The 15,248-nt window shown below is 40.3% G+C and overlaps 2 protein-coding genes across 4 annotated transcripts in view; one reads left to right on the top strand and one right to left on the bottom strand.

Moving 5' to 3' along the window:
- ARHGAP10 (Rho GTPase activating protein 10) overlaps window positions 1-15,248 on the top strand; it is a 275,716-nt gene that overhangs the window by 237,372 nt on the left and 23,096 nt on the right. The window lies entirely within an intron of this gene.
- Window positions 5,461-15,248, bottom strand: part of NR3C2 (nuclear receptor subfamily 3 group C member 2) — a 254,754-nt gene continuing 244,966 nt past the window's right edge. For all 3 annotated transcript variants that reach the window (XM_014578934.3, XM_014578933.4, XM_006133847.5), the window contains exon 9: window positions 5,461-9,022. In XM_014578934.3, coding sequence (XP_014434420.2) covers window positions 8,867-9,022 — 156 coding nt within the window. In that variant the 3' untranslated portion in view covers window positions 5,461-8,866. The remainder of the gene's footprint in view (window positions 9,023-15,248) is intronic.

Genomic DNA, 15,248 nt, shown 5'->3' with positions numbered 1-15,248 from the left:
GAGGCCAGTGTAGATAGGCAACATGAATTTCTTCCACAAGAAAGCCCGATGGTTAAAATGGCCATTAGAGCTTTCTTGCACAAGAGAGTGTCTACACTGGCAAGGATGCTCTTGCGCAAAAGCACATGCCAGTATAGACACTCTCTTGCGCAACTACTTTAACGCAAGAACTCTTGCCCTAAAGAGTTTTTGCGCAAGATCACGCCAGTGTAGATGTAGCCCTGGTGCGTCATGTGCTGCTTTCAGTCTGTAGGATGAGCTCATTGACACAAAGCCCTGTAGGCTACTTTTCCATCCCTCACTGTTTCAGGAACTCTCTGCAATTCCCGTCCTTTCCACCCATATCACTGCTTCCATGCCAGAAGTTCTGTGTCCTCTTCTCATCTTAGCAGGAGTCTCTGTTCTCGCCCTAGATATATTACTAGATGTTAGGTCAGATCCTGCACTATTGACTTCAAAGAGCGTAGGCTCAAGCCTCCCCTTATTCCTCCTATAGGCCCTGTGCATCCCTTAATTGTACCAAATGATATCTTACAGTGGGATTACTTGAGGAGTAAGTGATGGGACTGTGTGAGCAGTGAGGTAGAGGAGCAGTGCATGGGAGAGGTATCAGACTCTGGGCTGACTGTATCAGATCTGAGAGCTACCCAAAGTAGTTACCATTGTGATGAGAGCAATTTGTGTCTGACTTTTCCTTCTTGCATAAATATTCTTTACACACAACATGGATTTTTAAGACTTAATACATGGCAGTAGAGTGAGCTTTTGTGGGTTTTGATTCTTTTTGCAAAGCAAAAAGTTGCAGATATATTAAGTAATGCAATGCCATTATCTGTTCCTCTGCCCAGAACTGCACAGATCTTCCAAGTATATACAAATGAACTCCAGATGGTGGGCTGAGTTGGTGTTATTCTCCAGGTCCAAATGGAACTCCTCCATGCTATGAGGTTTCATATCTGTCTTTTTGTCCGGGGGGGGAGTGGGAGGGGGGGGCTGAGCTGTGTCATACAGCTTTAAGGCAATTCTGGTTGAGAGTTTCTACAGAAGATGCTTTAGGACTACTGCAATGAGATCAAGCTCAAATCTGTCCCTTGATACATTATGGAAATAATCTCAGTGGTAGCACTGCACAGTAAATCATAGGCTTGTTCAATTTGGAAAGCAGTGTTTGGCTGGGGAGTCTATTCTCTGATCACAACAAAAGGCCCAATGGGACTACAATCTGCACACACTCATTTGCGTGCTAATAGGGGACACTGCATTCATGCCAAGGCTATGCTTTGACTCTGACACCAGTTGATTACTACAGTAGGTAAGTTAGTGACTGACTAAAAATCTAGTCAGTCATTTTCAAGTGTGAACTACAGGCAATAGCAACAATCGAGCTGTGCATAATAATTTGGCTCAGAATAGGTTCACTGTCTTCTACATGCCTTAGTTCTTGATCTAGGTCAGATGGCTGAAGTGAAAGGGAAGAGAAAAATTAGAGATTGAAGGTGTGGAGTGTCACCTCATGCTCTGTTCTGATCAAGTTTGCTACACTGCCGTCAGGTCTGTAAAGTCTTGCATATGCTATTCTGAACTTCCTGTTATTTCAGGTTCATTTGCCTCCGATACCTCATGTAAATCTATTCCACACAACCTTGAGGAAGAGAACCCTGTTCAGTGTATTTCCTGGTCAGAAAGAGAATGCTAATTTCCTTTTTAAGTCCTAATTTGTCTAATTGTTTATTAAGGATTTTGTAAAAGGGAGGATACGAGTTAGAAGCTGGGTCAGAACTGTGCCAAGTTAAGCATACTGCCTGATAATTTTAAGAATTCAGCTCCAGAAACTCTAGAGGGAAGGTCTTCCATGGTGGCTTACACCCTAATGCTGAGAGAGCCTATGATGTATTTGGTAACAAGGGAATTGCCGCCTTTGTTCTCTCTCTCCATTCATCTAGTGCAATATTTCAGACAATCAGTGTTAGCTAGGGTTGCCAGGTATCTGGGTTTGAACTGGACGGTTCAGTATATCAGCTTTCTGTTTGGGAAACAAATTGAGAAAATATAAATGTCCAGTATTTTCTAAATAAGATGTAATGTAGATTGATGTAATGTCAAGTGTGTATTTTTGTTGAAACCATCTGGCAACCCTAGTGTTAGGCCATCAGGAATTAGAGGTATTAAAAAAAGATACCTCTCAAGCGCATAATGTACTTGCCTCTTTTCCTGAAAGCATGGGGCCTCACTTTCAACTCTTTGAATCCAATTCCTTTTCCCCTCCAAGACCTGCTTAATGACAACGTTGACTCCAAGGACAAGAATAAAGTCTTCTATGAGTGTGCCAATATTTAGCTTTTTGGTGGTTATTCTGTCCCATTTGACAGTGCCAGAAGGAATCCTGGAGAACACTTTCCTGGATAGTCTATGCTAAATGTGCAGATCAGCACTTCATCTTCCAATAGGGGAAACAACATTTCACGTGGACCTACCCCCATTGGGCAAGCTAACAACATTGCCTCTGAGGCTTTGTATTTCCTGCTCCCACCAGATGAGATTCTAGCCTCTTGTAGACTTAAGTGTGATGTCAGGGTTGGGTTCCATGTTGGTTTATTTCAACTACTGGTGCCTGATTCCTGGCTTGCTGCTGTGTCCTCCTCCTTCCTATGGCCAAAAGTAAGTAATATCCCCATTCAACTATTAGTGGGCAACGAAGAGGCAGTGAAGAACATAAGAATGGCCATACTGGGTCAGACCAAAGGTCCATCTAGCCCAGTAGAGAGTATGAACAGATAATCATCAAGTGATTCCTTTTATCCAGTTCCAGCCTCTGACAAACAGAGGCTAAGGACACCATTCTTACCTGTCCTGGCTAATAGCCATTGATGGACCTAACTTTCATGAATTTATCTAGTTTTTTTTTTAAAAACCTTGTAAAAGTCCTGGTCTTTGTAACATCCTCTGGCAAGGAGTGCCACAGGTTGACTCTGCACTGCGTGAAGAAAAACTTTTGTTTATTTTAAACCTGCTACCTATTAATTTAATTTGGTGACTCCTGGTTCTTTCAGAAGACCTTTCTTCTCTTCTGTTCCATTCCAGAGGTTGTTCCACTCTGAGGTTTTCAGCACTGCAGCAATTTTCACTTTTCTTTAGCAGAACATGGTTGGGTTCTCAGCAGCTGGCTCCTCAGTGGTGGTCTGTTGTAGCATGGGCACTGGTAGCTCCAGCTAGAGTCCTATTAGGCCTATATTGCTCTCCTGTCAGGTGGGTGAAAGTTCTCTAACATGCATTCTAACCAACCTTGTTTGTTTACTGGGACCTTCTCAGACCAGTACCCTCCTTTGACAGTGAATCATATAGAAAAGATGGAATTAGTATTGGCTCCTGAAGGGCTGCAGTTCTTGCCAGTAACTGTAAGTACCTGGACCATAGGACTGAAGTTGTTGACTTCCTTCACTGAAAAATGCAGGAGCCAGGACTCTGATTAGCAGGAACATCAACAGGCAAGGTTCATCTCCCTTCCCTTGCTAGCAGTCTCCCCCTCTGTTGTTCTGTCTTGGATCTAGAAGTTCAGGCTCAGTAGAAACTTGTGTTTAATCAGAGGCCTGAAAGAATCATCATTCTTGCTATTCTTCATGGCAGGTTCCTCTCTGGTATGTTCTTGATCATGTTGCAGAGCTTTCAAAACTTTGCTACGTAACGGAACTGAAATAGGCAAACTGACTATTTCACGTGCTACAGATTTAGTTGCGTCAGTGCAAGTCTGTGTGGGGATATGATGTAGGAAGAGTGCTCTGTTTTGAAAAAAGACTATTACTCATGTAATCTTGAAATAGGGTACCCTTTTCTTGGATTAAGTGTCCACACACACAAGCAGCAATGAAGTAACTAAATGGAAGAGGGGTGACCGCTGATAGTTATTTGTTATAGTTAGTTACTGTGCAAATAAGCCCTGTCCTCCTATGTTGATACCTTACATTCAGCTTCAGTGTGTGGGGTCTCCATAATTGCACCATGGAGATAATTCAGGCCCCCCTTTACTCTTTTTCTCTCTCTCTCCCCAACTGCCTGTTGTCCCAGTCTCAGCTAGGTTGTCTGTAATTAAACAGCAAGGCTGCAAGTACACTAGTGCTGAAGGGAGTGTATTCTATATAATAAACCATGTTAAATGGGGCTTGACATGGTTTTCCGAAACAGTGCTGAACATAGTGTGTCCTTGTCTACTCTTGTAGTAAAACTGTTCAGCAGCAAGTCAGATTTTCCCTTTTGATATTAGCAAACAATTTAAAAGCAAAGATATGGCACTTCCCATTCACTCAAAACTTTAGAAGACTTAGAAGTTAAGGGGAAAGAATTGTACAGTTTCCCACTTTTGTGTTGATCCCAATGTCCTGAAGAATTCCATAAAGCTTTTATTTCCATCTCAGACACCCCAAACCAGTGCTTATTTATGTCAGTGTTGGCCTCCAGCACCTCTAGGTGTGGCAGTTCCCAGACCTTACACCTCTAAGCTTGCTATATCAGTTATGAATGTAAAATGCTTGACCCTCCAGCTCCTCTCATTGCAAATAAAGCACTGCCAATAACAAATATGTACCCTCACTTCATTAAACCAGTACCCCAAAACATACAACCTTACCAATGATCTCATGCTTCTATAGCAACAGATCACATCTGTCACATTCTAGCATTTTGGGAAATACGGTAGTTATATTTTGCCTTAACACTAATGAGGTCACTACTATTCTTTTCTGCTGAACAACAGTGGGAGATAAGGCAGAATTAAAATTTCTTGGCACCAAAACATTTTGGTGAAACTTGATTGTTACTGCCACTACCAGAAATTGTTACTGCCACTACCAGAAATTGAAAAGTTTAGAGTGCACACTCCTAGCATTCTACACTAGTGCAATCACTATTGCACCAGGAAAAATGCTAATTATTTGGAATATACTCTCCTACTTTTATTGTCCAAATGAAAATAGAGGTAAGGATGCCTAACTCCAATTTTTATCATATTAAACAGTTTTTGAAGGCCACTTTGTCTTCTGAGAGAGACATGCTTCACCTTCCATGTCACAACAGTCTCATGCCAGCTCTTCTGGGAGAAACAATTGGCAAACATGCTTAAGGATGCTCCCAAAGTGGTGCCTGCCACCCTCCGTAAGCACGTTGCCTCTCAACAGACAGGGCGGTATGGGGGTGTTAGCACTACAACAACTAACCCTCAAAAAGAGACTTGTTTGTAAAAAGAGATTTCAATGTGCATGAAGAGCAACAACAGTTATGTAACATGGCAATTAATTTCATGTTGTCTAAATAGATTGTTTGGAAGTGAACACAGGCTTGTTTCCAAGGAAATCAATGCACCATCAGCTAGTGAAGATTAAAGTGCAAGGAATACTTGCAATCAAACCATTTTAATCCATGTGTATACGTACAATTTATAAAAAGTGTACTTGCAGACATTAACAAAGACCAAACAATATTTTCTATTTATTTAAAAAGCTTTAACCATACAGAAGCAAACCCCAATTATAAATGCATCGTTATGCATAGATTTTACTGATTACACCATAGTGCTGACTGCTTTTATTTTTCATCCAAAAATCTATTTAAACTCCAAGAATTCTTAAACATTCTACTGACCTCAGAACTGCTGTCTATTTTTATCAAGTCATTGACCTCCAGCTGAAAACATTGCTCTACAAAAGAAAGTCAAATCTTTAATAAGCAATTAAAAGTGCATTAATTGTAGATTGTTTAAATTCATAAATGTTTAAACAAGTCAGTGAAAACACCACCCCATGAATTAGCTCATTGTAAGTATTTTTAATAGGAATTTGATATTGCAAACTTTAGTCTGTTTTATTTTGTGCAACTGAATAGTTACACGATGAGATCTAGTATTCCTGCAATACCTGCTGTAGTCTATTAAAACTATTTTACATTTTAACTGTTTGCAATGTTCTTGCGCTAGACCTCCATTCTTTCATTGCAACAACATAATTTAATGCAATCAGCATAAGACCAGTTTTAAAACAGACATTTTGAAATTTCATTGTTACATTTTGCAGGAGACAAATGCCTATTTCATTCTAAACAAGTCCAAAATACTCATTTCTTTGTTGTAGCTAAAAACAGTATTTTATTTTGCTGTAGATTTGGTTAGCTAAAGTGAGATGGTTATTCTGCCTAAGTGTTCTGGAGAAGAGAATACTGTCTCTTAAAACATCTGTATCCAATTATATCTATTGAATGATTTCTAGCAAAAAAATTCAATGAATGGTTTCATAAACAACAGGTGATTAAAGTAAAGGATTTATTGTAATCTGCTTACAGTTGTTTGCAAAGACAGACATACGTTTTTGCATAAAGATATAAATTGCTTTTTAAAACTAATTTAGTGTGTTTTTAATTATATGAAGTTTGTGAATTATGTACCGACCCAAGATTAAAAGCAATAAGGTACAAAAATAAGAGCAAACAAACAATTTGTACTGGGACAGGCATTTAACGGTGAAGTTTAGAATATGGCTTCACTATTTTAACCAAGCAAAGTTACTTAGAGATAGAAAAGGAGCTAGTAACTTTGTTAATATAAAAAGCTGATGCAGACTGTATTCACCCAAAACCTGGCTATTTTGAAATTCCATTATCAGTGTTTAAAGAAAAAAAGTAAATAAAGGATTTCTGGCCATTTCTTTACTGTAAACAACCAGTCTGCATGCAGTGTATTTATCATGTTGGGCATGTGGCTTTCATATTGCTGTGCAAGTTAGTTGATTGTATTTAAGGATCTAGCTATGAATTAGACTTTCAAAATTGAAAATAATATATGTATGTATACATTTATATATAAGAACCCCACCCTCTGAATACAGCCTCTACAGATTACCCAGGGCATAAGGCAGGTGTCATTTAAAAAGACAAGCAGTGTTGACTCTGTCTTGCATGTGCCAGAAGCACAGCTCAGAGTTTTGAATCTGAAAGGGTGCGAGTGAGTTTATTAATTAACATTGGTAAGAATGCTACATTGACTAGTCAAGGGTCAGCTGTAGCTCAAAAGGTCACCATTGCCCAGACAGAGCACTTAGAATAATTCTTCAGTCTTGATTCCTAGAATAATTCTTCAGAGTCTTGATTCCTATCTAGATCAGTATCAATGATGATCAGAAAAGTTCATCTGTTTTCTATTCTACTCCAGAATTTTGTATTTGTTTACAAATTGTGAAAGTCACCCCCATAATAGGTGCATCTTCATTGTTTTACACCAGAGGACACACATGGTTTTGAGACAAAAATGGATAACTAAGATAGAAATGTTCACACTGAAAAAAATTCATTTTAAATGTAGGTCTGCTTACTTTTTTTTTTACATTAATGTTTTGAATTTATAACCTCCACCAAGATTATCTGCCATATCAACATCTTATTCATCCTTGCCACTCAAAATATAACCAATATACTTACTGTACCGATCTGTCTGTTCCCTTAACCATAATTGGAATTCACTCCCTGAAATCAGAGGTGACAACTGGACCTTTAAAAGGTTACATGTATTCAATATTAAAAGGAAAAACAAAAGTTGGGAAACTTGAATTTTGAAAGGAAAAAAAATCATTTCACATATTATGATTTGCTTTTTTCTCCTTGAGTAAACTGGAGTAGAGGGCAGAAACTCACCACATCATAAACCTGGCAAAAGCTTTTGAGAGACTGAAATGTCTTGTTAAATGAAACCATCATAAAGCTGCAAACACAATATGGTTTCGTTTCCTACAGAAATATGAAGCAGCACTCCTAACATGTGCTCAAGTCACATATACTTGCAAGTGGTAGATAAAAATGGAGAAAAATGTACAGAAAAATAGAAAGGCTTAAGTATAACTGAAAAAGGTTGTGTGGCTATTTACAACGGATAGTGTAAAATGGTAAATTAGATATGATGCTAAAAAAGGCACAGCTTTCCCTTTCTTTAAATACACTGTAAACGGTTCATAATGCATGCAGAACATTTCACTTTACAAAAAAAATTACCTTGTTTGTTTAGACAAAGATAGTACTTAAATAGTCTCCAGCAAAATAGAATTCTTTCAAAAATACTTTCCTGTTCATCCTATTAACCATTAAAGATTTTTTTTCTCATTTACAAAAGCTCCTTGCACCTTACTTCAGGTCCTTCACAATTTATACATACAGCAATGTACAGTACAGCAAAAGACTGCAAAAATTATTTGTAAAGCCAGCACGATACCATAAACTGAAACTGAGGCATTTGTTTTAACATCTTATCCTTTTTAATTAAATAGTAAATGGACACTTAACACAGTGTATATCACCTATGATGGATAACATAGGATAACAAATGCCGCAGGTGGGGATAACGAGTATTCCACACCAAATGTTCTGTTATTACTTTACACTTTAGGGTTGTTTGTATATATTTTTACAAGAAAGGAATATTAATGCCCCATATTGACTTATGTTTTATGTGCAAACCAAGGGGTAAGCTTTAAAAAGTTTGTATTAGTCCTTGAACCCTTTTAAAACAAGCAAACAATACCAGAAACTACATGGCATATTTAAAACTTCCATCTGTTAAAATATCAAAATCAAAGAGTTATTGACTAGATATGGCTTTTCATCCAGAGGAACAGGAACATTTGCTAAGTGTTAGGAGTAAAGGGGTAATTCTCAAACATCTAGGTCTTGCCAAATCCAGATCAACTGTTTTCCAAACCCTTCACATGATTTTAGACTAGTCAGAGACTGCTGAACAAGTGTAAATAGCACATTTAAAATGTCGTTTCTTGGGTCCTTCATGGGTGTGGAATAACACAAGGAAACTTAAGGCAAAGTTCTTCTATTAAGACATTTTCCATCACTTCCTGTGAAAGTATAGGGGCTTGGCATTTCCAGACTCCACCTTTGGTAACTGGTCACTGATGATTTCCACCAGCATGGCTGGAAACTCCACTTTCAGTGCCTGAGACTCTCGGAAAGTGTAGAAACAGAATTCTAACAAGTCACTGACAAGCTGAAAAGCAAAAAAAAGGAAAATGGATTTAGACAATTTATAAACTGAACTGTGCACCCCATCGTCTCTTCTGTTTATTTTTCTCTTGAGAAGGAGTAATCAGTGCGACTTAACCAATGCAGTCAAAATCTGCAGATGGGGACTGGACCAATATCTGAACCCAGATACCAAAGTTTTGACATACAGAGATTCTGAATAGCTACCTGTTTTTTTTTTAAATATATTTTATTAAAGGCCCATTAACCTGCATTCAAGTTATGGGTGTTCAGTATCTATAAAAATAAGAGTGGGCTTTCTACTCTCTTCCTCTGCCCCTAGGAAATATTTTAAGAAAATTTACCCGTATTTTTTGCATCTGACTTTCCAGGCGATCAGATACCCAGTACATCAAGTAGTCTGATTAATTTTACTAAGCTAACATGGGGCCCAATCCAGAACACCTATTGAAATTGATAAGCTTTGCCTAATAAGGAATGAACATTCAGGCCCTGTGCATGTTACTGTGCTGACATAGGTCTGCAGTATTCATGTATATGTGCATGCATGTGCTAATGAATAAAACTATAATGTGTAAAGATATCTATCACTTTCCCTCAGTTTACTTCATCCAAATCATGATCGCAAAGGCAGCATTAAAAGAAATAAATATTTATTTTTCCAATCTTGTCATAGAATTATTTGTAACTGCCTTCCCGTTTTGATAGATTATACCCTACATTACTACTAAGGCCATGCTCTTGTGGGGTGGGGTGGGAATGGACTATTAGAATTGTCAGATCAGTCTTAAATAGATTAAGGACAACAGTGTGTTTCTATAAAACTTCAACTACAATTTTTGACAAGATTGTCTAGCTGAAAGTTGCATCTTACAACTTTTTTTTCCTAATGATCGTACTTCAGCCTACTGAGACTAGTGAGGGCAAATGTGGAGATAACCTTAGCATAGATCTCAGAGTAAATCTACACAGCAGCGCTATTTCAGGAAATTTCCAGTATCCTGAAATAGCTATTACACATCTTTTAAACAAGTCCATTATTTCAAAATAGCTTTTGAAATAACAGGCTCACTATTTCTACATCCCCATAAACCTCATTTCACGAGGATTAAGGGACATTTAGGAATAATGGTTAAATTCAAAATTGGGTGCTGTTTAGATAGTTTATTTTGAAATTTGGCACTATTTTGAAATACACTCAAACTAAGCTATGCAATATGCGTAGCACATTTTGGGGTATGGACGCAGTGTAGACGCCCCATTAGAAAGCAACTCTGTGGCTGCCATTTTGAAATCCCAATATAGCAGGATCCCAATGAACATTTATAATAACAAACTTCCTTTTTCATACAGATTACTCTTCAGTGCAGATTAGATTCTGCACTTCAGTCTATACATGCGTACGTGAATACTGTGACTGCCTTCTTGTATTTATTTCTCTGTCTTTCAGACACTTTAAAACAAGATATTTTTCTCTGGCTTTTGTAATTCTATCATAGAAAATCACAAAACCGCAATTTATATTTGCTGTTGAAGAGATGGGCTAGGAGGCAACTAGAATGCTAACGACCAAAAGGCACTTTTATTGGTATGAATGCCCTTCAGTAGTAATGATAAAAATGCCATAAAGCTAAGCCTAATGCTAAACTTACATTGGGGCAGGCATTCACAGTAAATTTTACTTTTAAATTGTGCATGCACTTCTTATTACAAACAATAAATACTAGGTTATAGTAGTAGAATTAGAAAAAGGCATTTAAAAATAGCAACTGTCTAGCAATTTCCTGGAGTCTTAATAATGTGTTAAGGCATCTATGATTTCTGCCTGGGACTGACTGACATTACTTGTCATACAATGGTGTGGACAAAACAGCAGCATAGATTTGGGCAGTTTGTTTGCCAGTGAATAAGAGACCTGAGTCTTAGTCTGAGTTAGCACATTTTCACCCTGCAGTTCGTTAAATCATTGTTCCCCATGGCCGGGCACATCTGGCTTTGTACATTCATGTAACTTCATAGCAATGTGTGTGCCACTGAATCAAAAGATTACAAAATATTCCATTAAACTAGTTTTAGAGTAAGATTAAAGACGCATGACAAACTTATGCACAACTTAAGTCTACTTGCTCGTGTTATAATAGACTTTAATTGCATGTTTTCACAAATCACAATGGACAAATTTTATATATGTTCATACATATATTATCATTACTATATTTTGCCATATAAACCTCAGTAAAACAACCTATATAAAATAGAGTTAATGAGGGAATAATTCTGCAGCGCCCTACATACTTTTTCAGCATCTTGCACTACCTTAGAAACTTCTTGGTAGGAATATTACAAGGAAAAATGTATTCTATTATATAATTAGAACATTTACCTGGTATTGCTCAGGGGGCTGGGAGTATGGGATGTGCATGAGACACGGCAGGGGCTTGGGGATATAGGAGGCTCAGGGCAGAGGGTGGGGATGGAGGAGTCAGGGCAAGAGATTAGGAGGTGCAGGGGGGCTTATGGTGGGGTGTGCGGCATGTAGGAGTCAGGGCAGCAGCTTGGAAGTTGGGTAGGGGCTCAGGGCACTGTGTAGAGGTGCAGGAGTCAAGGCAGGAGGTTGAGAAGGTGGAGGGGGGCTCCCTAGGATTGCTTGCTACCCCCACGTGGTCATTCAGGAGTATAACTGTCCTCTGTGCTTGTTGCCCTCCCTCATGGTCATTCTGGAATATAACTGTCCCTGCTATCAGAGCCCTCCCTTTTAGTTTTATGAGAAAATCAGATTCCATGTATATCACATTGTCCTGGCACAACCAAACCCTGACTTTGCTTTAAGTTATAAGAGGAAGCTGCATGCCACATTTAATGGTCTTACGGTTTAGAAGGAGTTCTTGAATGAACAGACTCTCTAAAACAGAGTTGTGAAAGCATATGATTGTGAATTTAAATAATCTATACTATAGATTCTATCTAACGATAAACGAGGGCAAGCAATTACTATACTGAACAATCTTGTTCAGTCCCACTAGTACAGAAAAATCTTAGTGACAAACAACATGGAAGCTGATCCTGCTCAAGGCAGGGAATTGGGATGGATAACCAAGGAACTTTTCCAACCCTAGCATTTAAGATTCTGCTCTCTTAACCCTAGGCTCTGTACATAAAAATGCAGTAATCCTGTGCACAAAGGAGTGTATTTATTCTAGTGAGAATACTAGCATTTACACTTACAGCTCAACAATATTTACCTGCAATTTAAAATACAGCAAATATTTTTTCATCTCATAACTTTGAATTTTTCAGTTAGGTGATTGAGAGGAGGAAAGATTGGGAGTTAGGTGCTAGGTAGACTGGAGTTTGTACTGAGACTGATTGGGATGAAAAGCATGCATGGTGAAGTCTGGGATAAGGCAGGCAAAGAGAACTGGCTTTTGACAAAACTCAGGAATGGGGAAGGGACAGGGCAGGCACCAGGTTTGAGGGGGTTAGGCAGAAGGGGTTAAACTCAAGGGAAATGGGAAGAAGAGTCTGTGTCCAGTACAGCACAGATGCCTGCCACATTGTTCCTGTAATACACTCACTTAAACCAAACTTTTCAGGGGACCCCAGCCTCATTCAGGGCACAGGATGATCCTGCATTGGGATGAAGGAGGGTAACATAGTAAAGGAGGTTGCTGCCTATAGGATACCTGATTCATTTGTTGAAGAAGTGAGAAGGTAAGCAGTGAATGACACGGGGGTAAGAGCACAGGGGGCAAGTGACTCAGCTGCCTCAGGAGGCGAGCTCCCGGACCCATCCTTTGTGTCCCCTCTTCTACTCCCCTCACCCTCCCAGGATCCCAAAACAGGCCCATTATGGTCTACAACCCCAGTGTTGCTTGGCTGGAGGCATGGCCCCAGCCCTGGTGAGCTGCAGCTTCAGTGCCCACAGCTCCTGGATGGTGTGGCTGCCATGCCCACAGCCCTAGGGCTCCAGGCCCCAAAGCAGCCTGGATCTTCCCCTGGCTACCAGGCCCAGCCTCCCTTGTCCCCATCTGGTTGCCGGGCAAAGGCCAGCTCTCCCCCCATCCCCTTGGCCATCGGGCAGGGCCAGCCCCATCTCCCCCCCCCCATCCCCCAAGCAACCTGTACTTCAATTTGATCCCCCTGCTTCTATTCCTGCACTTGTCATCCTCCCTATCCCTACCCCCTCCTCCATTCCTACACCCCCATCCTTCTCGAACCCCTCCACACCCTTATACTGCCCATCCCCTCCATTTCTATATCCCCTTCATCCCTAACATCCCCCCTTACTGTACCACTCCTCCTCCCATACACCCTATCCTCCCTCCCTACACCCAACCGAGAGCACAGAACAGCTGCTCCAGAGAGCTGGGGAAGCAGTCAGGGTGCATGAACTGCTAGGTGGGCCTGGGAGAGTGCACCTGATCCCAGCTGCACAGAGCCAGGCAGGCAGGGCCCAGAGGCAGGCAGAAGCTGCTCCAGGGGGCAAGTAGACATAGGAGAGACAGGCCAGGCTGGGTCAGACTAAAGATTCTGGTAGCTCCCCACTGCAGCTGATACCTCTGAGGCATCAGTCCCAGTCACTGGGCTCTGCTGTCGCTGGGGCTGCCTTCCCAGCTCCCAGCCTGCAAGGGGCTCCCAGCTGCCAAACCTGTTGTCGCACAGATGTTGCTGGACCGGATTTCAGAGGTTCAACCTGTATTTGACAGCTGGGCTCTGCAGGGTACAACAGCTCCAAGTGGTGGCCAGCAGCTCTACAACCCACTTTTTGGGGGGGGGGGAAGGTAATTCTGGGCAGAACATTACTTTGTGCACATTCTGCATTCTACAATGGAGCAGACATCCCCCGAGAGCTCTTGTTAATACAGCCCAGAATCAAATTAGCCTTTTTTGCAACTTCATCATACTGATTCATTACATTCACCCCCTCTCTCTGCCCCTATCCTTTTCAGCAGTACTACCACTGACCCAGTTATCTCTTCCTAAGAGAAGTGCTTCATACTTGCCTTTACTGAATTTCAAATGAATCCTCCAATTTATCAAGGCCATTTTAAATGCTAAGCCTACCCTCCAAAGTGCTTACAACCCCTCCCAGCTTAATGTCAACTGTAAATTTTATAAGCACACCCTCTACTCCATTATCAAGTCATGAATGAAAATATTTAATAGTTCCAGACCCACGCCTGACCTCTGTGAGACTGAACTAGATACTCCCTCCCAATTTGACAATGTATACCTACTCTTTTGAGTACAGCCTTTCACTCAATTTAAGCACCCACTTAATACTAATCTCATCTAGACCACATTTCCCTACTTTACTTATGACAATGGCATGTGGAACCAGGTACAAAGCCTTACTAAATCAAGGCACAACCTCTAATTCTCCTTCTTACCCAATAGATTACAGGCAGTCCCCGGGTTACATGGATCCGACTTGCATCGCATCCCTACTTACAAATGGGGTGAGGCAATCCCGCACTAGCTGCTTCCCCCCAGCAGACCAGGGAGACGCAAAGCTAGCGCCCCTCCCCAGCAGACCAGGGAGACACGGAGCAGCTTTTCTCAGCAGACACCTCAGCTTGAGAATAAAGGACTGAGGGAAGTGAGGTGTGGGAGAATAAAACTGAGCTCTGGAGAATGTTTGGCTAGAGTTTCCCCTACAATATATACCAGTTCCGACTTACATACAAATTCAACTTAAGAACAAACCTACAAGTCCCTATCTTGTACATAACCCGGGGACTGCCTGTAATACCTTCTACCTTTGAAGGTAATTAAGTTGGCTTGGCATGATTTGTTCTTGACAAATTCACACTGATTATTCCTTATAACCCTATTATCCCCCAGGCTCTTACAAACTGATATTAAGTTGATCTAGTATCTATTGTAGGTATTCCAGTTAGGCTGATTGGTCTTTAAATTCCCTGAACCCTTCTTGTTTCCCCCTTTTAAAGGGGAATATTGATTTTTACTATTCCACTGGTGCTATAAATTCTGTAAAGACAAAATAATGTCACTAAGGTAAAATCAAGAACCCCTAGAAAATAGAGGAAATTAAAATGTTAAACTAACATGCCATTCATCATTTACACTACAAGGCACTCTGGCAAGATGGCATGAGCTTGGCAGCTCTGATTTCCTTGTATTGTTGGTTTGTTAAACATTATTAAGCTTTTTTTTCTGTCTGTGCTTTTCAGGTTAAAGCTTAGAACTCTGCTTACAGATTGAATAAA

The sequence above is a fragment of the Pelodiscus sinensis genome, chromosome 4, assembly GCF_052426305.1.
Source record: "Pelodiscus sinensis isolate ZL-2025 chromosome 4, ASM5242630v1, whole genome shotgun sequence".
Classification (NCBI taxonomy): Eukaryota; Metazoa; Chordata; order Testudines; family Trionychidae; genus Pelodiscus; species Pelodiscus sinensis.
The sequence above is the reverse complement of the archived record's forward strand: the minus strand, read 5'-3'. Positions and strand labels throughout refer to the sequence as shown.